The sequence below is a fragment of the Chenopodium album genome, chromosome 15 (genome assembly GCF_948465745.1).
Source record: "Chenopodium album chromosome 15, dcCheAlbu1.1, whole genome shotgun sequence".
NCBI classification, from domain to species: domain Eukaryota; kingdom Viridiplantae; phylum Streptophyta; class Magnoliopsida; order Caryophyllales; family Amaranthaceae; genus Chenopodium; species Chenopodium album.
This window is the reverse complement of record NC_137848.1, coordinates 2,465,351-2,487,855: the sequence shown is the minus strand read 5'-3', so window position 1 is coordinate 2,487,855 and position 22,505 is coordinate 2,465,351. Positions and strand designations below refer to the sequence as shown.

At 35.0% G+C, this 22,505-nt stretch overlaps 2 protein-coding genes across 3 annotated transcripts; both read left to right on the top strand.

The window, feature by feature from the left end:
• Window positions 1–3,530: 3,530 nt before the first annotated feature.
• LOC145581564 (protein MEI2-like 4) lies at window positions 3,531–10,482 on the top strand. 2 transcript variants are annotated; one of them, XM_081638576.1, is made up of 13 exons: window positions 3,531–4,390; window positions 5,464–5,787; window positions 5,996–6,429; window positions 6,566–6,724; window positions 6,832–6,948; window positions 7,060–7,211; window positions 7,399–7,475; window positions 7,548–7,967; window positions 8,113–8,749; window positions 8,943–9,027; window positions 9,149–9,217; window positions 9,321–9,500; window positions 9,837–10,482. In XM_081638576.1, the coding sequence occupies exons 1-13, from the start codon at window positions 4,279–4,281 to the stop codon at window positions 9,993–9,995; spliced, it is 2,925 nt and encodes a 974-aa protein (XP_081494702.1). In that variant the 5' UTR covers window positions 3,531–4,278; the 3' UTR covers window positions 9,996–10,482. The 2 variants fall into 2 exon arrangements, with proteins under 2 accessions (XP_081494702.1, XP_081494703.1); XM_081638577.1 differs by having other exon boundaries at window positions 3,532–4,390; window positions 7,563–7,967.
• A 4,985-nt stretch (window positions 10,483–15,467) lies between these two features.
• LOC145582683 (OVARIAN TUMOR DOMAIN-containing deubiquitinating enzyme 1-like) lies at window positions 15,468–20,682 on the top strand. The gene is made up of 9 exons (XM_081639675.1): window positions 15,468–15,607; window positions 15,833–16,146; window positions 16,373–16,438; window positions 16,545–16,628; window positions 16,732–16,854; window positions 17,081–17,133; window positions 17,237–17,286; window positions 17,364–17,464; window positions 20,084–20,682. Exons 2-9 carry the CDS (start codon window positions 16,009–16,011, stop codon window positions 20,336–20,338), a joined length of 870 nt encoding a protein of 289 aa, XP_081495801.1. The 5' UTR covers window positions 15,468–15,607; window positions 15,833–16,008; the 3' UTR covers window positions 20,339–20,682.
• Window positions 20,683–22,505: the final 1,823 nt, after the last annotated feature.

Genomic DNA, 22,505 nt, shown 5'->3' with positions numbered 1-22,505 from the left:
ATCAATGAAGCAGAAGATTTTTAGTTTTAATTATTTAGGCGATAATAAATGTATTTTTTTTGTTGATTGTATAAATATGAAGTACTTTTTTTATCTCAATTAATTAATAAAATAATTGTGCTATAATTTTTATGCAAGCCAGCTAATCTAGCACAACATGTGCTGGATTTTTTTTTTTAAAATTGGGGTACACACTATTTGTAACGGGCAGATATCATGTCCGTTACAGATAACGAGGTTATTTGTAACGGGCAGTTGAAATTCCCGTTACAAATAACGGGTTATTCGTAACAGGCACATGAAATGCCCGTTACAAATAACGGGTTATTCGTAACAGGCACTTGAAATGTCCGTTACGGATAACGGGTTATTCGTAACGGGCACTTGAAAATGCCCGTTACGAGTAACCCGTTATTCGTAACGGACACTGCCCGTTACAAATAACACTAGCTATCCGTAACGGTGGCATACGTAACGCCCGCTGCCCGTTACAGATAGGCTTTTTTTGCCCATTACGGATAGCTATTTTTCCACTAGTGCAATCCAGTTTTACATGAGCGTACTAAACATGTAGAAATTGATTGTCATTATGTGCGTGACCAAGTTCAAAATGGTACTACCAAGCCTGTCAAGGTTGCATCTTCTGATCAGGTTGCAGACATTCTTACAAAAGTGCTTCCTGTCAAGCTCCACAATTCTCATGTCTCCAAGCTGGGAGCTTTAAACTCTCACTCACCAGCTTGAGGGGGAGTAATGAGAATATTAACACAATCAGCTGCCAGGTCATAGGCTCAAGGAATAAATTCTGTTTTGTTATTTTGTTGCTTTCCTATTTCTAACCGTTTCTTAGGTTCATTGTATGATGAGCTGTCCTAAGTTTGTTATTAGATTCTCTAAGATCATGCTATAAGGGTGTAAGCTGTATTTTCTCTTCCTCAAGCAATCTAATACAATCATCTCTCTTCTTCTCTAAATTCTCTGAAATTCTCTCTGATATCCTCTGCATTGAAATGATTGCATACTGATTTAATCATCAAAAATGATCGAGGACCAGCCTTTTTTTAGGTACTTTGTAGGCCATTGTGTATTTAGTCAACTGATTTAGTACTAAAAGTCTATAGGGGAATAATGTCAATCACTCTACCATGTCCAAGTTTTATACTGATAAGATAAGAATAGGATGATAATGTCACTAATAATTTTGACGGGAATTTTTATTTGCAAGAAGTTGACACAAGGATAATAGTGATTTGATCTCAGTACTTATTACTTTAGGTATGGTTATAAATAAACATATCAATCCCTCGTTTCGTCTTTTTAATCCCTACATTTTAAAAAGCTCAAGTAAACTCTGTGAATAGTGTACGGACATTTATGCCCAAAATAAAGTTTGTTTACTTATTTGTTTAATGATAACAACTCTCTTTTTGAATTCTTAAAAATAGTGTTCGAACATTCATACCCCTAAATATATTTGTTTACATATATTTCCTTAATATTGTTAACTAACAACTGTAAATTTATGGCGTAAGGCCAAATCGAAATAGTTTCCTGGATATGCATGGCTAGTTATGGCATGCACATCTAGGGTTGTTCATTGGTCCACGACCATACCAGACCGGATCGAAAATTAGAATTTCAAGAACCGAAAACCACACCGATTAAGCTGAGATCGAACCCGGACCGAAAGAATCGGTCCAAAACCTGGTCTGAACCAGTTTAAAAAAAATCTGAATTTTTAATAATTTTATGAAAAACTCGAAAATGGTAAAGGATAAACTATATTTTAGCGTTTTCTTTTGTATATTTATTTCAAAAAACCTCATACAATTTAAGTTTTCTAAACTTATTAAGGATAATCTTAGCCATTGTTTAAGGTTTCATGCATAATTTTAAGCAAAAAATCAATTCGTCCAAGACTGGCTTTTATAGGATTTTGGACTGGACTGAAAACCAAAAGATAAATTTCTATACCCGAAGACCGGACCGTTTTATAAACACCCCTACGCGCATCGCGCACATTAGCCACCTTAGCGTTTACAAAAAATTTAGTAAAAATAATATGTCCAATAATTGTCCAACCCTTTTTTTCTTTAGCAAGTAATTTGCAAATAATAACTCATTATGCTCGTTTTTTTTTTTTTTTTTTTTTTTTTTTTTTTTTATTTATAAATTAGGGTAAAACCGTAAAAGCAAACAACTTAAGTTATATTTTGAAGTTTTTTAGTGAAAGGAATTGAGATGACTTTATAAGAAAACATCCTTCAAATAAGTTGGACTCATTACAATACAAACATATCTAGATTTTTTCCCCTTTTTCATTTGCTTGCAACATAACCTTAAAACACACATTTCTAAGAGTGATATGAGAGGTTAAACGAACTGAGTATCAAAATGATCAGAAAAGAAATAATTCAATAATTTGTTTGTTTACATTCTTTAATCTCTTCCTCGTTGTACATGTCATAATTCTTCCTCGTTGTACATGTCATAATACTATATTGTCCCAATTAGAATATTATCTAATCCAACTTATGTTGTATTATTGGCTAATTTTGTGTTTATTTTAGACATTGTTGTATGACTCTTCTATGAATCAGTTCTTGTCTCGACTCTTTGGATGCTCATGCTCTCGCTCTTTCTTCTCGTCCTCCCCCTAGGAGTATTCGTTTAATTTGTCTTGGTCGAGCCGCTCTAACACTTGGGTGTTATTAATATAAATTTTGATGGTTTCGTTCAGGATGGTTCAAGGGCTTTAGACATTGTTTTAAGAGATCATTCGGGAAATAAGTTTATAGTCGTTCTTTAATGTTGGAATGAGTACTCCGCTTATTACGAAAGAGAAGCTACGACCCATTTGTAACAATCTTTTTCTGGTGCCGACCCATAATATTTCAAAGGTAATCATAGAAGGGGGATAGTTTACTTATTATTAATATCTTACAGTGAAATGCTCAATGTTCGAATTGATGGAAGACTTTAAGGAGTTGTTTTGAAATCTCAATTCAATTCATTCGAGCCACATTTATAGAGAGGGGTAATATAACTACAGACTATGTTGCTTTTCTGGACCATTTTTGGCAAGCTCACAAAGATATTGATCCGTTCATTTATACTAGTAAATGTTTTTTCTCTATATTTAGATAAGTTAGGGTATAATATTGAGAGAAACTATCCTAACTTCTTGTTTACCTTTCCGTTAAAAAAAAAAGCCATAGTTAATTAGTTAAAATAGACTAGATCAAACTGAGCCCGTTCGATTTTTGGCAAAATTTTCCGACCCGACCCGATTTTTAAAATTTTTTGGTCCGGTCCTCGATTAGTTTGGATGGTTTTGGGCACATAGTATTTCGCCTGAGAAATGGCATAATCATTTCGACCTCGGCCCGGCTCAAACCCGCCCAATGATCACCTCTAAAACAAAAATAAAAAATTCATATAATAAAAGTACAAAAGAAGAAAGAAGAAAAAAGAAAAATAATTGACCAACACATCTTGTGTCCTCTTCTTTCTCCACACCTTGTTGTTTTTAGAGAAGTTTATTTTATTCATTTTTTTTAAGAAAAAAAACACTTAATTTTTGGAGGGGGATTCTCTCTCTTAAATGATTTCTGTGTTCCATGATCCAAACGATGATTTCGCGCAATATATAAATAAAAATCGACATCCCATTTCCCCCAAATTATTAGTTAATAATAATTTTAGTTGAAAGAACCAAACCAATCTTTGGTTCTTCTACCTCCTCCTACTCTTCCCCTCTCCCTCCCTCCCTCCCCCGTCTCCCCGCGGAGGCAGGCGAGCGAGCGAGGGCATATCCTTTGGCGCGAAGAAAAAGAAATTTGTTCGAGTTATAAACATTTCGTAAATAAGATAAAATAACACAAGAAAAGCAGGTAGGGGAGGAAGGGAAGGAGGTAGAGTTAACGTGCAATGCAGGGTAAAGAAGAGATGAAGAAGAAAGAGGAGAGAGAGTGTTAAGGCATCAAAGCCTTTCTTTTGGATGTTGTTGCACGGCACAGATACCTAGATCCCTCCACCCCTCCTGCAATTCTTTACCAGTTTCCTTTTCTTTTGCCGTAATTTATTCTTTTTTATTTATAATATATATACATATATATTCATACATTTCTTCTTTCTTTCTTCTTCTCTAATTTTTCTGTCTGTCTTTTTGGTTTCTCTCTATTCCCGAAATTCATTATTGGAAGTTGTGATTTTATTGAATTGGGTTATTGGGTTTTTTTTTTTTGTTTTTTTTATTTTTTTATTTTTTTATCAAAAATGCCGTCTCAAATGATGGATCAGCAGGGTTTTTCTGCATCGCCTTACTTTTCTGGGGATCTTCAATTTCCTGCCGACAAACAATCTCCATTCTGGAACATCAATAACTATGGTAATTCTTATAATTTTTTTTTTATTTTTTTATTTTTTTTTAAATACCAAGTTCTTTAATGGTCATTGCATAGTATGCAGAGATGGAGCGACAATTATGTTTAATTGTTAATGTACATAACGATTTCTGTCATGGCTTATTGGAGTAGTCATCCATTTTTTTTTATCGGAATTGAGATATTGATGGTGATAAAGTGTGCCATCTCATACCTTGATGTATTGCTCATTTTCTTTCCTTGGATTTTCTTTTTATCAACCAATATTGATTAGGAAACTAGATTTTAATCAACACATATAGTTGGATTTTTAAGGAACTAAACAAAGTGAAACATTTCATTGTTAATGAAAGAATACTCTTTCAATGGAATTTGTAAATCAGACAATGTTGGGATGTGCTATGTATACTTAAGTTCAAGATTATTTTGTAAGTGCATGTTTGGTATGAATATAAGAAGGAGAAAGGGTATGCTATTGTATTTATTTATGAAGAATAGGATAATGTAACTACGTAAGTGTTACCATTATTTGTTGTGGTAGACATAAGGGGAAATGGATTCTTAGTATTAAAAATTCGGGATTAAGGAGGGAAACATTTTTGTTACCATTGGGAGTTGAGAAAGGTTATGAAAAGTGGTAATGGTTACCTTCGGGAAATGGATTGTGCTACCTCATCTATGACAACAAGCATTAACACTTTGTTTGGATAAGGCATTGGGGGAGGGAAACCTCCATTTTTGATAAACATCATTCCTCTAAAATGGCAGGATATTGAAGGAAAATGGAGCTCTACCTCCCGGCCTCCCCTCTCCCTTTCCTTTCCCTCTTATTGTGCTATCCAAACAGATTCAAGTAGTGGAAACTCAAATTTGATTCCATTTCCACCACATAAACACTATGCTAAACATGCTGTGAATCCATGCTTTCGGCCAGCAAACTAGGATGTGATTGCTTGTCTCTATATGATCCCTCCTTTTTATCATCAGCTTGGTTTGATTTTATTCTTCTCTGTATGTACTTAAGAAACCTGAAATTATTGTTGGAGAAATGATGTTTTTTTCACTATAAATTTTGCAGGTATGAAGACAGATGCAGTTGCTGGCACTTCATGCGGGATTCCTGTTGCTGGATCACCTATAGAGAAACTAGTACATGTGGATTCTCTAGCATTCAATAGTCATGAAAATCTTGAACAGACGGTCAGCTTTAGTTTGCAAAGACATGCAGTGGGAGCAGAGAGAACTCTTAGTCGGTCCTTGAATTTGTGGAGTTCTATGGACCTTAATCCTGCCGCTAGATCAAATCCTAATGCACAACAGTCACGGGAGAAGAATAACACAATTTTTCACTATGAAAATGGGCTATTTTCAAGTTCAATGTCTGAGTTGTTTACCCGAAAGTGTAAGTGTCTTTTTTTTTCCCCTTACATGAGAAGATGCTAAAACTTAACTTTTCTGCTATGTGATTCTCCCACACAGTTACTTCATTTTGATTTTCTTATATAAGCTCAAATTCCCATGACACTGTTATATGGTGAATTGGTAATTGTCATGCTCCTCTGTGCTGAATGACTAATCTGTTCTCAATGTTTCTTAATTCATTTTTATAGTGCAACTATCCTCAAATGACGACTTCCATGGTCACTCTGTTGATACTGTTGCCTCACACTATGAGGAGGAAGAACCTTTTCAGTCCCTTGAGGAAATTGAGGCCCAGACCATAGGAAATCTGCTTCCTGATGATGATGAGTTGCTGTCTGGAGTTGTTGTTGATGGGATTGAAAGTAAGATTCAACTAAGAGGAGAGGATGACATAGAGGATTTGGACCTTTTTAATAGTGTTGGAGGGATGGATTTAGGAGATGATACATCATCTGCAGTACAAAGGAATTCTGAATTTCCTTGCAGCTTTAACGGACAACTCACTGGAACTAGTATCTCTTTTAATGGGGAACATCCTTATGGAGAACATCCGTATCGCACTTTGTTTGTGAGAAACATAAATAGCAATGTTGAAGATTCCGAGTTGCAGGCTCTCTTTGAGGTAGGTGTAGGAGTTTTTTTGTTTATCACTCGCGATGATTGGAATGTAGTCAAATTAATTATGTTCTTGTCTCGATTTTGCAGCTGTGAAATTTGACAGAGGATTGTTAATCTAATTGTTTGTCCTAAACTTGCAGCAATATGGAGATATCCGCACCCTGTATACAGCTTGCAAACATAGGGGTTTTGTAATGATTTCATACTTTGACATCAGAGCAGCAAGGAATGCAATGAAGGCACTTCAAAATAAGCCTTTGAGACGAAGGAGGCTTGATATACATTACTCAATCCCAAAGGTAATAATTATTTATTTTCAGCTTTTCATGCATTTGACTTGGCTTTCAGTAGAGTTATAAAAGTCGAATACACTCATGCTCCTCCTCCCCATGATTGATTTGTTTAGGACAATCCTTCAGATAAGGATGTAAACCAAGGAACTCTTGTGGTATCTAACCTTGATGCTTCTGTTACAACCGATGATATTCGTCAGATTTTTGGTGCCTATGGAGAGGTTAAGGAGGTAAGTATGTCAGTTATTCTTTGCACATGCTAACACTTTTAGTGTCTGATCAGTGCACAAGTACCACTTTCAAATGGGCATTATATAACAAATTCATTTTATGTCCCACAGATACGGGAAATCCCACACAGAAGTAACCAAAAGTTTGTAGAATTCTATGATGTCAGAGCTGCTGATGAAGCTCTCTGTGCATTGGACCAAAGTGATATTGCTGGTAAGAAGATAAAGGTTGAGCCAAGTCGTCCTGGGGGTGCAAGACAAAGGTATCAAGTTTTAAAGATTTCTCTGCAGAGTCTGAGTATAATTCCACAATTTTGCTGAAGCAAAAATTCATGTTACGAAGTATAATACAAAATTTCTGAAACCTACGTTTCAGTAGCATGTTGCCAATTTCTCTCCCTTTCTCGTTGAGCTTTTATTTTCTTTTGATTATTATTCCACTTTATGCAGTTTAATGCAACCACTGCCCCCAGATATGGAGCAAGAGGAATCCGGTCTTCGTGTACAGCAAAGTAGTGCTGGTGCTGGTAAGGATACTTTCTTACTTGTTCTGTATTGGCTGAATGTGAAGGGGTGATACTCTATTCATTAAATGTTAGAAACATTATTTTCAGGGATTTCAAGCAGCTCCATCAGCTCTATTAGCATGGAAAGCGATGCTAGTTGTGGTACAAGTGCCGGCATACAGGCAACTCTGGGTTCATTCATAGATGATTCTGCCCGTCATGAAATCTCTTCTAGTGTCCCCAATGGCTTACCATCCCTTCTCAGAGCTGAATCAGGAAGCTGTCAAGCTGGGTTCTCTGAGTCTGGAAAGTTAGCCAGCCAAGTAAATTATGATTTTCAAGGCCTGCCAACTCTTTATCCTTGCTCTGTTCCGAAGTATAGTGATGGTTTAGCTAATAGTGTTTCTTGCAATTCTGACGGTTACGTGCCTGCTATTGTTAGTTCCCTGCCACAGGAATGGGTTGAGAATAATCACTTGGGCCGAATAAGCTCAAATGTCGAAATGTGTAACGGTATGTGTGTTTTGAGATTTGTGTATCTCCTTTGTGAACATCCCTTAGTCAATCTAGGCATGTACAGCATGAAATTTACTTATTTTAGTTAAGATCAATCAGATGGATGTCTAAACTCCTTATACTGTACCTTTAATTCTGATAGGTTTTTCTACTTCTGGGAATGCGAGCGGATCTCTTCCCGGGCATCATTACATGTGGAGTAATACTAATCACCACCAACCTCCAGCTTTCGGGTGGCCAAACTCCCCTTCACTATCAAATGGGTTTTGTAGTCCTCAAAACCAACATCAGCTTCATGGATTCACTAGATCACCATCTCGTATGCTGAACTCAATTCTACCCCATCATGTGGGATCGGCACCAGCTGTAAACTACTCTCTTTGGGATAGGCAAAATTCTTATCCAGGGGGGTCGCCTGAAGCATCTGGCTTCCACCAGGGTCCATTAGGGAATATGAGACTTTCAGGCAGCCCTCTGCACCACATGGATTTTGTTCCTCATAATTTATTTCCTCATGTCGGTGGAAACAGCTTGGATCTTCCAATCTCTTCTAGAAATGTTCTGAATTCCCATCATCAAAGAGGCATGATTTATCCCCCCAGGAACCAGATGAACATGGCAGGCTCATTTGAACACCCTGTTGAACGTGCTAGAAGAAATAGAAGTGATGGCTCTTCCGCTCAAGCTGACAACAAGAAACTATATGAACTTGATCTTTATCGCATTAGGCGGGGGGAAGACAATCGAACCACTCTTATGATAAAGAACATTCCTAACAAGTACGTAGAATTTCCTTTTTAATTGAATTAAATTACTATATAATTGATCTTTTTATGCCATATATCCCACAAAAATGGAATGGAGTCAATAGACTACTTGAATCAATCCTAGTGAATTGCTTTTAGTTTCTTAAATTTGACATTTTTCATGTTTGATTGTATTTGCTCCCTACCACGTTTTACGTGTTTGTAGATATACATCCAAGATGCTTATGGCTGCCATTGATGAACGCCACCGTGGAACTTATGACTTCATCTATTTACCAATTGATTTTAAGGCAAGTTTACTTTTATCTGGTGACTATCTATTATGTGTAGACAGGACCTAAACGAGATTTACCTTTTGTTATCCTCTGTGTGGACTGTATTTTCTTTAACACCTATCCTCATGTTATGCAGAACAAGTGCAATGTGGGTTATGCCTTTATCAACATGATTGATCCTAGCCATATCATCTCATGCTATGAGGTTTGTTTTCTTTTCAACTCTTAACTAGTGGCTTGTTCATTCAAAATTTTCATTTTTTGCTTACTTCTGAGTGTATTTTGACCTGAAAGTTTGAAATGGGCAGACATTAAATGGGAAGAAATGGGAAAAGTTCAACAGTGAAAAGGTTGCATCACTTGCTTATGCTCGCATACAAGGGAAAGCTGCTCTTGTTGCTCATTTTCAGAATTCTAGCTTAATGAATGAGGATAAGCGATGCAGACCTATTCTTTTCCACAGCAATGGCACCAATACTGGTGATCAGGTATGAGCATCGCCAAGCTATCATCAAGCAAATATATTACCAACTCTTGATTTATTTTGCTCCCCTTTCTCTTTCTCTCTATTTTTTACACAAAAAAAAAAAAAAAAAAAAATTCCTATAACACATTACCATTGTATACAATTATAGTTGCAGACTTGCAGTAATGTTGTCCCATTTTACAAAGCCTCTTCAACTACATTGGGTTAATAATTTAATATTGATGTTGATCCTGTTGGTGATGCATGGTATATTTTATTTGTGATGGGTGGGTGATTCTGTAACCCTGCATCGTTTCTCTGATTCCTGTTTTTTTTTTAAAAAAAAAAAAAATTACAGGTGCCGTTTCCCATGGGTGTTAACGTTAGATCTAGACCTGGTAAATCAAGATCCTGCAATAATGAGGAAAATCAACTAGAGAGCCCTCCTAATGTTGTTAGCAAGGAAGAATATACTTGTGGAGAATCATCTTCAAGTTCGGGAAAGGAATCAGATTGAGCAGTGAACTAAACTCAAAAGTCAAAAGTGTTTTACGGAGGAAATGGTGAGGATGAAGAGGGAGAAATTAAAATAAGGATGTGCATAAATAGACCAAAGGGGTGAGGTGAGGCACTGGTCATGCAGTCTTTGCATGATTAATATCAAAAATAATAAGATTAATCTAACTATACGCGTTGAGAGAATTTACTCTCGGTGCATGTAATTATGAGGAGGGTTAGTAAATGGAGCAACAACTGGAGCTTCGAAATTTTGATTGGTGTTGAGTCTTATAAATACTCTGTATTCGTAAATATATACTCTGTAGGTGTATATGTGTGGTGAAGATAGAAGAGAGCTCTACAGCAGCTGGGAGAAGGTTTCCTGGGCTGAACTCCTTTTACTGATTTTCCTATTTTTAACTTTGTATGTTGACATTCTTGTCATTATACCCTTCCGAGGGTAAATTTATGAAAAGACTTTTAATTTGGAAATTTTGATTTGAAAATTTTGATTTCATCGTTTCATGCAATTGCTGTTACGATGTGCTTGCAATGTTGCATATTCTATGATTCCTCACTTCTGTATCTAAACGTTGCGATCAAGTGCTTTAGTCACCAACAAATGCATTTTCAGCAGCAATTTGGCCTAACATAACAGCAACATGATATTGCATAAATTTTCATCAACAAACCAACTAGATAACTCTTCTTGGCCTGGTTCCTCTGGTTCGGACGAAATAAATGGGTGTTTGAGCAGCAGTATGAACCTGATGAGGTTATTCTTGACAGGCATGGGAGACTGGTGGTAGACTTCAGCAATTACACAGAGTGAATCTACAGCACTGTCACTTTCTAACAAAATTTCCCCGTATATACTGTTGGACGATCTTTCTAATTAATTAAATGCACTAAAAAAAAAAAAAAACAGAAACAACATTAAATTACAAACTCTTTCTAGAAAGGATAGAACGAAACTCAAAAAATTATAGGTCAAAATATGTCGAATTATGGAGATTTATTATAACTAAGCATCAATAATCTAAATTTGATTGAAAGCAAGAAAAAAATTACTCCCTGTGTTGCAATATAATTCCATTTCTCTCTATACTAGGGGTGCCCACACGCGCGATATAGATAGCGTTACGAGAACAGTTATTGCAATTAGCTCTAATTCCTAATGCCTGTTTGGCTAATTGCATAATTACGCTGGGGGAGAGTAATCTTTTACCTCTGTTTTGGGAGGAATGAATTACGAGCCTAAATTACTACCCTCAATCTAGGTATACCAAAAGGCCCATAATAATTAACCTAAAAAGTTTTATGCGCTATTACCCTCAATCCAGGCGGACTCTAAATATCCTCGGAGTAACAATTTGAGACACTCCTTAATAATTAATTAGCATTAATAATTTAGGTAACCAATATAATCCCAATTAGCTTATTAATACACGAAGTATATTATAAAGCTACATCCATGAAGTCTCCCCATGATATTAGGCAACAGTGTCCAATATCCCAAGGTTGGATACGAGCTAGCTCATTAGCAACCTTGTTACCACTCTTTTTTATAAAAGACCACGTAGTATCATTTAAATTCAGCGGATAGCTCCACCAGCAGGTTGGCATTCCCTGAATTCAGATGGAGCTGCCAAAGGTACGGCTGGTCCTGCAGGGGGAGGGGGTATCATTCGTGATGAAACAGGGAAGTTTAGCTATGCTTATTCTCTGAAGCTTGGGATATGTTCTGCCTTTAAGGCTGAAGTGATGGCTGTTGAATACGGGCTTGAACTAGCTAAGAGATTGGGAATTCACAGGCTGCAAGTGCAGATTGATAGCAAAGCTGTGGTTCAAGTTCTACAGAAGTTAGAAAAATATGGAGGAGAATGTGTTCATCACATAGCACGCTGCCATAAGCTAATGGAAGACCAAACCTGGGAAATAGAGATAAAGCATGTTTATCGAGAAGGAAACCGCGCTGCAGATTGGCTTGCCAATCAAGAAGTAAATCAGAACAACCGCTTCGAGTTGATCCAAGTCCCACCTCTTGCTCTTGGTCGCATTTTACATAATGATGTCGTAGGAGTGGCCTTGCCACGTTTTGTTACCCGTAGTTTTTTTGTTCTTTCTTTACTTTTTGGGGCTTTGGCCCTCGTATGCACCAAAAAAAGAAACATAGTATCATTTAAAGAGGTAAATCATGCATTTTGATCATGTGTAATGAATACGAAAGATCACATTATATTAATAACAGCATGTGTAGTTTTATCCAATATTTTGATATGAGCACTTTATTGAAATATTTTATACACATTCATGTATACCGTGCATCCAAATAACTCAAAGTTAGTTTTTACTCTTAATTTGATTAAATGAAAAACAATTAACAAAATGAGAACAAATGTAATTGTAGACACCTGATTGTGTCTCCCCAAAAACCAAACCAGTGATGAGTGCTTTTCACGTCATTGAAATATCGAACGAGGTGAAATGTTGAAAAGTCTCGTGATTTCTTCCGTTTTCTAAAAATGTTTTATTAAAAATATTTCATTTCTTATTTCGAAAATCATTCATTTCGTATCCTATTTACGAAAAGCGTCCAATCCAGTTTATTTTGGTCCATAATATGGGTTCAATAATTGTGTAGTTGGACGGGGCTTGAAAAGACCTTTCCAACGATATATTATAAGCCCAATTCCAAGTTATAACGAAGAAGTTATGCCCAAAATACTAAACTGAATCCTAAATGAGTTTTATGAGCGACCCAATGATAATGTGGAGGGTCCATTAATTTTAATTGAATTCTTAAAGTCATTAGGATTTGCCCTAATCTTCTAGAAGGTTATTTTGAGTTCTAAAGGGATTAGGATTATTAATTATAATTATATTTGATTTTGAAAAGATAAACAATTCTATTTGGAATAAAACAAGTTTTTTTAAAAGATTAAATCCGGTTTGATTAAAGATAAGTACGGACTCTAACTAACATAATTTGATTAGAAGAAGGACTCCGTACGGAAACTTTATCGTACAGCAACCATTGCGCCGCGATGGGCTTATTGCATCGCGATAGTCCTTTCGCGTCGCGATGGAGCTAGTTTTACTCCGAGTCTGATTCTGACTCTTTTCTATCGTTTACGGTCAATTTTTCTCTATAAATAGGGTCTTTTTCCTCCGTTTTCAGATCATCAAAAATCATCTATTCTCTTTCTCTCTAAGCTAAAGCTTATTCTCTCTATCTTGATTTCTAAGCCTAGCCTTTACAAAATACTATATTCCTCATTCACGAGTCTCGAATATACCTAGCCAAGCTCAAAGTTGCCTTATACCTCGACGTGAAAGGTTGATAGTTCTGAGGGTTTGGTCCCAAATCTAATTTCAATTCTTTGATTATTCTTATTATTTGATTTAATATTTTCATTGAAGTTACTAACGTGTGTATTCTTTTGATAGAAAGAGGTATGGGGCTTCAAAGTGAGTAATTTAATTGCTCTAATTCTATAAAAATCATGCTTAGATTATTATTTTATTAATTCCTAGTATCATATTAGGATGCTTTAATTTTATTGCTTTCTAGTATATGTTAGGGATGAAGCTTCGATTTTTATTATTAAGTGACGTGATAGGATTTGTTATTAATCATGTTAGTATCATGCCTAGGATCTTGCTAATAATATTATGTTTTGATGAGATTGAGATTATTTTGATGATGATGATTGTTGCATCAATATTATTATGTTTATTATTGTTATTGCTTGATCACGCCCTCTTTAGGAGGTTTAAAGGGAATTCGTACTTGAAATCACATTTAATAAGATAATTAATAATTTGATTTTAGGCTAATATGATTTTAATTCAAGTGATCGTCAATAATAGATTTGTTGTGCATTAATATCAACCAACATAGATTAAACAGATTTAGGATTAATATAATGATTGTATGTTGATCGGAAAGCGCACATGAATATGAGAAGAACAAAGTAGAGACCTATTTAGGGCAGGTTCAATCTCTTTTAGGTAAGATTTGTACCTTCATCCCCGAACATCCAGTCATGGTTCAGGACTACTATGGAGTTAGCGATCTCTGTGATCGTGAATGGTTTACAAGTTTCTAAAACTTATTGGCGACTCTTTTTGCTCTAACTTCCTTCCCTTTGGACGCCACCATGCTTAAGTGTATGATCACAGTGGGTCTTAAGTGTGGGATGCTTGAAATATTCCCTACAGTAATGTTAGTTGAGACGAACACTACAAGAGGGGGGGTGAATTGTATGTGACTTACTATTGACTACTTTTGTGGAATATAAAAATAGAATATAAAAGGAACTTACAATGCACACAGGATTTTACGAGGAAACCTTTCAGGGCCTAACTGGAAGTAAAACCTCGACCCTATAAGGGATTTCCAACACCAAACCAATCCACTATAATAGGGCAAACATATAAGTTACAACCTATTATACTTAGACTTTGCTACACAGTATAACCCTATTCTACCCAACCTAAGTCCCTGACTGAGATTCACTCGTATTCCTTGAGTACTCTCACTCAGCTTAACCTAGAAGCTTACAAAATTGTATGCAAAGATATAATTCACTTACCCAAGAACCCAACCAACACAAACAATTGACCTCTAGTATATGAAAGGAAAGCTACACATGAAATCCGAAACTAATATGACATAGTATGATCTTGGCAAATTTACACAATTAAACACTCTTCGAATTCTTCACGCATAAACTCACAAAGAGATGTGAAATGTGACTACTACTATTTATACAAGATAACTCGTATAGAAAGTAGGGTTTTAAAATATAGCTTAAGTTAAGTTACTTATTTTCACAAAACACGTTTTCAAGTAAGCCCCGGTTCACTTCACCTTAAAAAATAATATTAAGTAAAAATAATTTCAGTTCAGTAAAAATAAGTTCAACCTTTTATTGTTGGTATTGGGAAAAATAATTTCAGTTCAGTAAAATAAATTCAGTTATGTAAAATTCAGTTTTCTTAAAGAAGAATTATAATAAAAAAATCAGTAAAAATAATTTCAGTTAAGCAAAAATAATTTCAGTTCAGTAAAATTAATTTAAGTTCAGTAAATATAATTTAAGTTCAGCAAATATAATTTTGTTTCAGTAAAAATAATTTCAGTTCAGCAAAAATAAGGTAAAGTGAACGGGCCTAAATCTTTTGTAAAGAAAATCTTTTTAGAAAACTTATCAAAGATAAATTATGAAAAGAATAATATCTTTTAGTAAAATCAGATTTTATGAAATAAAATCTTTTTAGCAAATCTTTTCATAAAACTTATCTTTTTTAATCTTTCTTATTTTAACCTTGCCAAGCTTTTGTCACGTTTCTTATAGATTTCATACATAATCCTACCAATCATATTTACAACAATTCTAAAGAATATAAAGTTAACACAACTAAATTGTCTTGTCAAATATTGTATTGCAGGATACTTGGCTTCACGCAGTCCAAGACTAAGTTCCTGCTGTCACTTGTTTTTCAGCTCTTAGCTAGAACCTCGTAGGCCAAGTTCTTGTGAAACTTGCTGTTTTCAACGCAGATCAAGTTAAGCTTCTCAACTTGTTGTCTTCAAGTTTCTGGTAGGGAACTCTGTTAATTCTTGTAAGAGAACTCTTCTTCTATCTCTTTAACTTTCCTTGGAATCTGCTCGAATCATCATAGTTAGGTTGCTTTTCCACTTCCAAAATCTACTTCACCTGTTCTAATTTCAACACTTAGAGAATTCTTATTAGTTGAAGTTTACTCTTTGTATTCATCATCATCAAAATTTACTGCATTTTCGGGTATACATAACAATATCTCCCACTTTACTTTTTGTGTGTGAAGAGAGCTGCAAAGGACGTTAATATCCTAGTGAAGCCGTAAAAGCCTAATGGGCTGTAGACACATGTAGTATCAACGATAAAATCCGTTGCAACATAAAATTGATACAAATACTGTAGTAGGCTAGTATCAGTGGACGATTGTAAGAAATCAAGGAGAAGAGCTTGAAATCGAAATCTATGGCGAAACAACAGGAAGAAAGCAACTCCAATCCTGCTGCCGCTGATTGGGAGAATTTCAGGGACGACGATATCATGCTTCAACATTCTGTTATTCGCGCTGAACAAGCCGACAAAATCCATTTTCTGGGCGACAAGGTTCTTTTTTCATCCCTTAATTCCTTTGTTTTCAAAACCCTAAGATTCGATTGATTGCAAGTTTGCAATAATTGTTAACCCCAATTTCATGTTTACCACAAAATTAGGTCATTGATTATTCGAATCTTGAATGATCATCTTTTGGTTGAACTTGTAACCTAAATTGTAGATTATTCTGTATTTGATTGAATCAGGTTTTGTGATTGGATGAATTTGTTCTATGTAGGAACCTCTTTCTGCTTTAGCTGCTGAATATCAATCAGGAAGTTCTATTCTGCTTGAAAAGATCAAGGTTTAAATTCGCTTTCTTTTTTGATATTTTGTGTTTGATTTTGAGTGCATAACAACTGTATATGAAAATGACGATCATAAATGAAAAATTATAATTGTATTCGCAGATTCTTGATGAAAAATACTCTGCAATTAGGCGAACTCGAGGAGATGGGAATTGCTTTTTCAGAAGTTTCATGTTCTCATACTTGGTAGGAGCCATTTTCCGTGGATATGTGATCAGTAGTGTATTTTGTTCTATTCTTTTTGTTACCGATTTCAGTTTCTTGACTTCTTGTTTTGTTGTGATTTTAGGAGCATATTTTAGAAACTCAAGACAAGGCTGAGGTAGATCGCGTCAAGGCTAATGTTGAAGAGTGCCGGAAGACACTCCAGAGTCTTGGCTATGCAGACTTTACGTTTGAAGATTTTTTTGGGGTGAATGCACTTTCCCATTTCTGTATACTATCAAAGGAATTTCATTATATACCTTACATGCTGCGGTTGATTTTAGTCCCATGATCTTTATTTCGTGTCCAACCACTATACCGTGCGCCTCAATTAATTATAAATAAACTTTTTGTGTCTTTTATTCTATGTCGCAAGTGTTACAATTTACTTCTTTGATCTAATTTATAATTTTTTTTGTGGCGGATGTCTACAGCTATTTCTTGAGCAGCTGGAAAACGTTATTCAAGGGACTGAAGCTTCAATAAGGTCCTCTTTGTTGGCTTCTTATGTCCTCTTGTTGATATGTTTGATGTCCCCTCACATAAACTTATGCTAGCATGATCTCATTTTGTTTCTTTTGTTTTATCAGTCATGACGAGCTTGTTGAGAGGAGTCGGGATCAATCAATATCTGATTATGGTGGGTTATATTACATGTTGAACATCTATTATTGACTTTCCTTTCTTGCTTTGTTTATTGACATATGTGTTGGTTAGTTGTAATGTTCTTTAGATTCATAACATCTGGGGAGATACGAAAGCGTGCGGAGTTCTTTGAACCCTTCATACTGGGATTGACTAATGCAACTGTGGATCAGGTTTGTCTTTGGTTTTAAATTGGAAGTTAAGACAAATTTTTTTTATTTATTTATTTATTTTTAATTTTTTATAAATATTTTTAGGTTGCAACAGCAAATTTATTTGTTGGCAGAATTTCTGTCAGATAACTTGTTTAACCGGGGATCCTTTATGAGTTGTAAGAAGATAGTGTAGTGATGAAAAAAAATATAGTAAAGAAGAGAGTAAGTTGACTTAGGGACTTAACCAGGCAAACCATCTTAACAAAATCATTTTCTTTGAAGCTATGATACACATATCTAACTTTTTGCTAATATTCAGCGATAATTCTGAATTTTCTACTCTACTATTTTAGTATTTTCGTCATTTCTTTTTTAGGATATCCACAGAAAATCTCCGTATTACTTAGAATGGAAAAATTTTATGCTCAATCCATGTCATGTGGTCCCCTCTACTACCTTTCATATTCTCACATCCTCACTTCACCCTACTAAGTTTGTTACTATGCAGGACTATGCCTAACATGAAGGTTATTTGTGGATAGTGTATTATTATTTATAAATCATAATTCTTTAGTTTAACTTGATTAAAATGGTTTGCTTGTTCATGCCTCAAGATGAAGTATAGGTGAAGGTTGATTTTCTAGTGTGCTAAGCTCATTGTCACCCCCTGTTTGACCTTAGGAAGTACTGGTGTCTTTGGGAGCTAGATAGCCAAGACGGTGGATTTAGGTCCTTTTGTTATTGTATTTGTTGGAAAGTAAGGGAAGTAGAGTTAGTTGAATTACTTAGAAATGATTAGCTAGGAATCCGGAGTAGTCTCTTTCCTTGCATAAGACGGATAAAGCTTCCTAATGCAAGGGAGAACAAATCAACCCATATTTCTGGGAGTGGGATCTGTGACAGGTTGACAGGTCCTCAAAAATAACCCCTTTGTTGTTAACCTTTATCAAGTTGTATATATCCAGCCTTAGGATGTATTAAGAAGGTATTATGGGAAGTGCATCTGGATTTTGGTCTTTAATTTGTGTTTTGGAGTTCATCCCTAAGGTGGGTTTGTTAGTAAAGTACGAGTTGCTGAGCATCTTCTAACATTGCTTTTGGTTGGTTGATGGTGTTACTTTATGGATGGATAGATACAGTGAGATGGATACTAGGGGATATATGGATATAGAAATAAACCTCTTGTGTATGATTTTGAACCTCTAGGGCATACGTGAAATGTGAACATATATATATAAGAGAAGAATTAGATGAACTTGCGATTTAGAAAAATTAATTATTTTGAGATACGAACACGAGATCTACAAGGTGTTATTACTTGGAAAAAGTGTAGATTTTGAAGCTTATTGATCAATAATGATTTTCTCATTGTGTTCTCTATAATTATGATTTGGTTAATCCTTATTAACTCTATGAAGGAAAAGGAAAGTAAAAACTTCATGTGGTGTTCAAAAATTTTATATGCTTCCCTTGTTATCTCCTAGATGCAAAAGTTTGAATTTCCAAATAGCTTACCAATGAGCGTTCCCCATTGTGGTATTGGAATTCCCTTTACGTGGGGTCTGATTTGGGTTTGATAGGAACAGATGCATAATCTCTATATATGGGTAACAATTATCCATCCCTATTCGGTTGCGTCTATGTGGTGTAGAAGCACACCCAATTAATTGCCCCTTATTTACTAGCATGTAGATAGAGGAAAGAGGGGTCTTTCCTATGAAAAATGTGCTTGCAAGTAATTACAAATAATATGTTCCTCTGCTTTTCAATAGATGCAAAATTTTGTCTTTTTGCTTTGTTTATACTGAGTAACTATAGACATTCACCATGCAATTGATACGTACAATTATTAAAACCATCTTGATTGATTAATGCCCCATATGCATCAAGTTCAACCATGATAGTACCTAAACCTATTCTTCTCCGCATCCCCCCTCCCGGCCCCTTCCCATTTGATGTTGCCTTTTGGACAGTGGCATACCTTCCCCTGTCTTTGGGATCCATTTTCTGAAAACGAAACAGTTATATACCTGAAAAAGAGATATTTGGACATTTACACTAAAAATGAAGCAGTTACAAAGTAAAAATTGGAATCCTCATTCTATTTATAATGATTTGACTAGGTGACATCTTTATTCTTATCCTCAATTATTGCCCCTTGTTGATTCATAATGAAATGCCTTGGTATTGTCTTGGATTTAATAAATTGTTACCTGGTTGTATAAAAGAATGACATGTTGGTTTGGTTTAGATCAGTTTCTTTTTTTTTTCTTTTCCCGTTTTCCCTTTTTTTTATTTTTTTTTATTTTTACATATGGTTTAATTTTATGGACGGTAGTAATATTGCCTTTTCTTTTCTATATTCTGCCATGGTTTGGGTAGCCTCAGAATTATAAATTCAACTTTATAATTTTAAATTTTGCTGCATTGTTTGCTACATTCTAAACATATTAGCTGTTGTCTTTTCATTCACTATCCTATTTATTTCAATAAGTACTGTAAATGCAAGTTTATGCTAACAAAAGTAATTATGTAAGAAACTAGTTGTCTTTTTGTAGGTAGATTTCTGTATCGTCTGAAAATATTTTATGGACTCTTAACTTGCTTAGTATTTTATAAATTGTTTGTTATGTGTAGTTTTGCAAATCATCGGTGGAGCCTATGGGTGAAGAAAGTGATCATGTTCACATCATTGCTCTATCAGATGCATTAGGTGTGCCAATTCGCGTTGTATACCTGGACCGTAGCTCATGTGATACTGGTGGTGTTAGTGTAAATCACCATGAATTTGTACCTTCTGCCTTGTCTAGTGGTGGCAGCGGCTTGGAGATCAATCCTTACATAACCTTGCTTTATCGTCCAGGTCACTATGACATTCTTTACCCAAAGTAATGTAGCAATGCATTTCTGTAAATGCTGGTGGTGAAAAGGGTGTATTTTCTGAGACAAGGGATTAGGTTCAGTACAGTAGGTGGAGCTTTGGATAACCATTTTTCTCACCAAAAGTGTATTTGTCTAAAAAGAGCCTCAATGTTGCATGTGGGAAGTATTGGGATCGTCCAAACAACTTATTTTGGTCATTTGGTCACTTAAAAAGCTGTACCATCATGGGATAGCTTGTCCTTGTTATATGGGATGGTGATGCATTGCCCAGGGAAGGTGTATTTTGTATATTTTCATTTTCGAATCCAAATGGCAATAGCTTTGAATCTAAAGTTTATTGCTTTCTTTAGTTACATTGTAGAAGTAATGGCTGGAGATTGCTTCCTGTGAGCCCCCTTATCTTCTTGTGTACATGCTGTCACTATATACCAGGTGACGATTAGACACTTGTGAAGGAAAGGGATTTGCGGGTCTGGTAATTGCTGATAGTTTATATAGAGGCTTTTGGTACAGACTTGTTTAGTGCTAGTAATGTTGGTGGTTGGGGTGAACTTGTCTCCCGTCTAGGAAGTAGGAAGGACGCTTTCTGATCACATTTGAAAAGACTGCTGCAATGAATGCGGTTTGATTCAAGTGTTGGTAGTTATTGCTGTGATAGCACTCTATTGAACTTTGCCTGGTTTATAACAGCTAAATGCTTGTTCATTGCAAGGCTGTTTACTGAATCTTGAAGACAAATAGGGGTGTTTTGGGAATTTGAGGACTAGTATAGGGCTGTATTTGGATTTACTGGGGGTTGTGATGATTAAGATGAACAAAATCGGTTCATCATTGCTGTTATAAACTTGGGAGTGATAAAATATGGAATTGTAGTGTTTACAAGTTAAAGTTTGGGAGAAGAGTCTCATTAAGTAGGGAAATGTGGGTGTTGGTAAATCTCGAGTTAATGTCTTCTTGACTGCCCCTTTTGATTGTTTTAAAAAGCTGGTAGATAATGGCATTACCAGCAATATCATGGGATGGGCAAGCTGGGTCTAGTTCATTATAGGAGAGTGGGGGGAGGGAGCCAGGGCAGGGCGGGGGATGAGATGGACTGGTGTCTGGTGGTGGTGGAGTGTGTTGCAAGTGATAGGTTGAGTTAAGCATAAAAGAAGGACCTCACTTTTCATATTTTTCACCGTTAAGGATCTCGCTTTTTATTTTTCACCTTTAAAGACCTAACATTTACTTTTCGATAACAATTAAAAACAATTAACCCAAGTTGAGTTAAGCTTTGGTTAATTGAACACATATATCCCACGTTTTTCTTCCTCACTATTTCTCTCTCCTCTTCCTAAACCCCTTCTCCTCTGTTTTTTTTTTATTATTATTTTTTTTTGTAATTTTTTTTTTGTTTTTTTAATTATTATTTATTTATTTATTTTTAATTCACAACTTTGTTTTTCATTTTAACTTTCAATCTTTCCTTGCTTTATTTATGGGTAGCAGAACTTATTGCCCGTCTTTGGTTCTTCAATCTTCATTAATAACTTTGCAATTCTTTCGACCATTTGTAAACTAATTGAAAACAAATAATTATAAGTAGTGCTGTAGTGGTATGATTCAAGTTCGTTGATGATTTTTTAAAGTTTGTATGGTATATAATTACAAATTAAATCTCTTCTCCTCTGTTTATTTTTTTGTTCCTTGAATTTTTTTATTTTTATTTATAATTTTCGATTTATAAATACTTTCAAATGCGTAGTCGTAGAATTTAGTTCAAGCTTTATTTATCCGATCTTAATTTAGGTTGAAATTTTTGTATTATGTTTTTCCATAATTTGGTTTCTTCAATCGATTTTGAGGTTTGTTTTTGTTTTTGTTATTCAATTTTGATTTTGTTTTCAATAGGATCTAAAACTCAAATTTGTATTTTTTTTAGTTTATGTTTTTGTTATTTAATTTGATTCAATTAGTAATGGGTTAACATTCTGTTTCTTTCTTTGATTTTGAAAATTAGATTTTATTTTTTAAATTCGTGTTATTACTTTCAGGTTAATTTTGGATTGAATTGAGCGTTGTTTTGATGGATTTGTGTGTATATTTGAGAGTGTTGCTTAGTACTATTTTTTTTTAAAATTTTTTTAATTTTTTTTTATTTGTAATTGATTTTTCCATCTCAAAAAAATAATGCAAA

Excerpts from the sequence above, each read along its gene's own strand:
- LOC145581564 (XM_081638576.1), top strand. The coding sequence starts at position 4,279 with ATGCCGTCTCAAATGATGGATCAGCAGGGTTTTTCTGCATCGCCTTAC. Across the intron at positions 7,212-7,398 it reads CCTGGGGGTGCAAGACAAAG|TTTAATGCAACCACTGCCCC; the intron begins GTATCAAGTTTT and ends CACTTTATGCAG. Across the intron at positions 8,750-8,942 it reads ATAAAGAACATTCCTAACAA|ATATACATCCAAGATGCTTA; the intron begins GTACGTAGAATT and ends ACGTGTTTGTAG.
- LOC145582683 (XM_081639675.1), top strand. The coding sequence starts at position 16,009 with ATGGCGAAACAACAGGAAGAAAGCAACTCCAATCCTGCTGCCGCTGAT. Across the intron at positions 17,134-17,236 it reads GGGACTGAAGCTTCAATAAG|TCATGACGAGCTTGTTGAGA; the intron begins GTCCTCTTTGTT and ends TTGTTTTATCAG. Across the intron at positions 17,287-17,363 it reads TCAATCAATATCTGATTATG|TTGTAATGTTCTTTAGATTC; the intron begins GTGGGTTATATT and ends TGTGTTGGTTAG.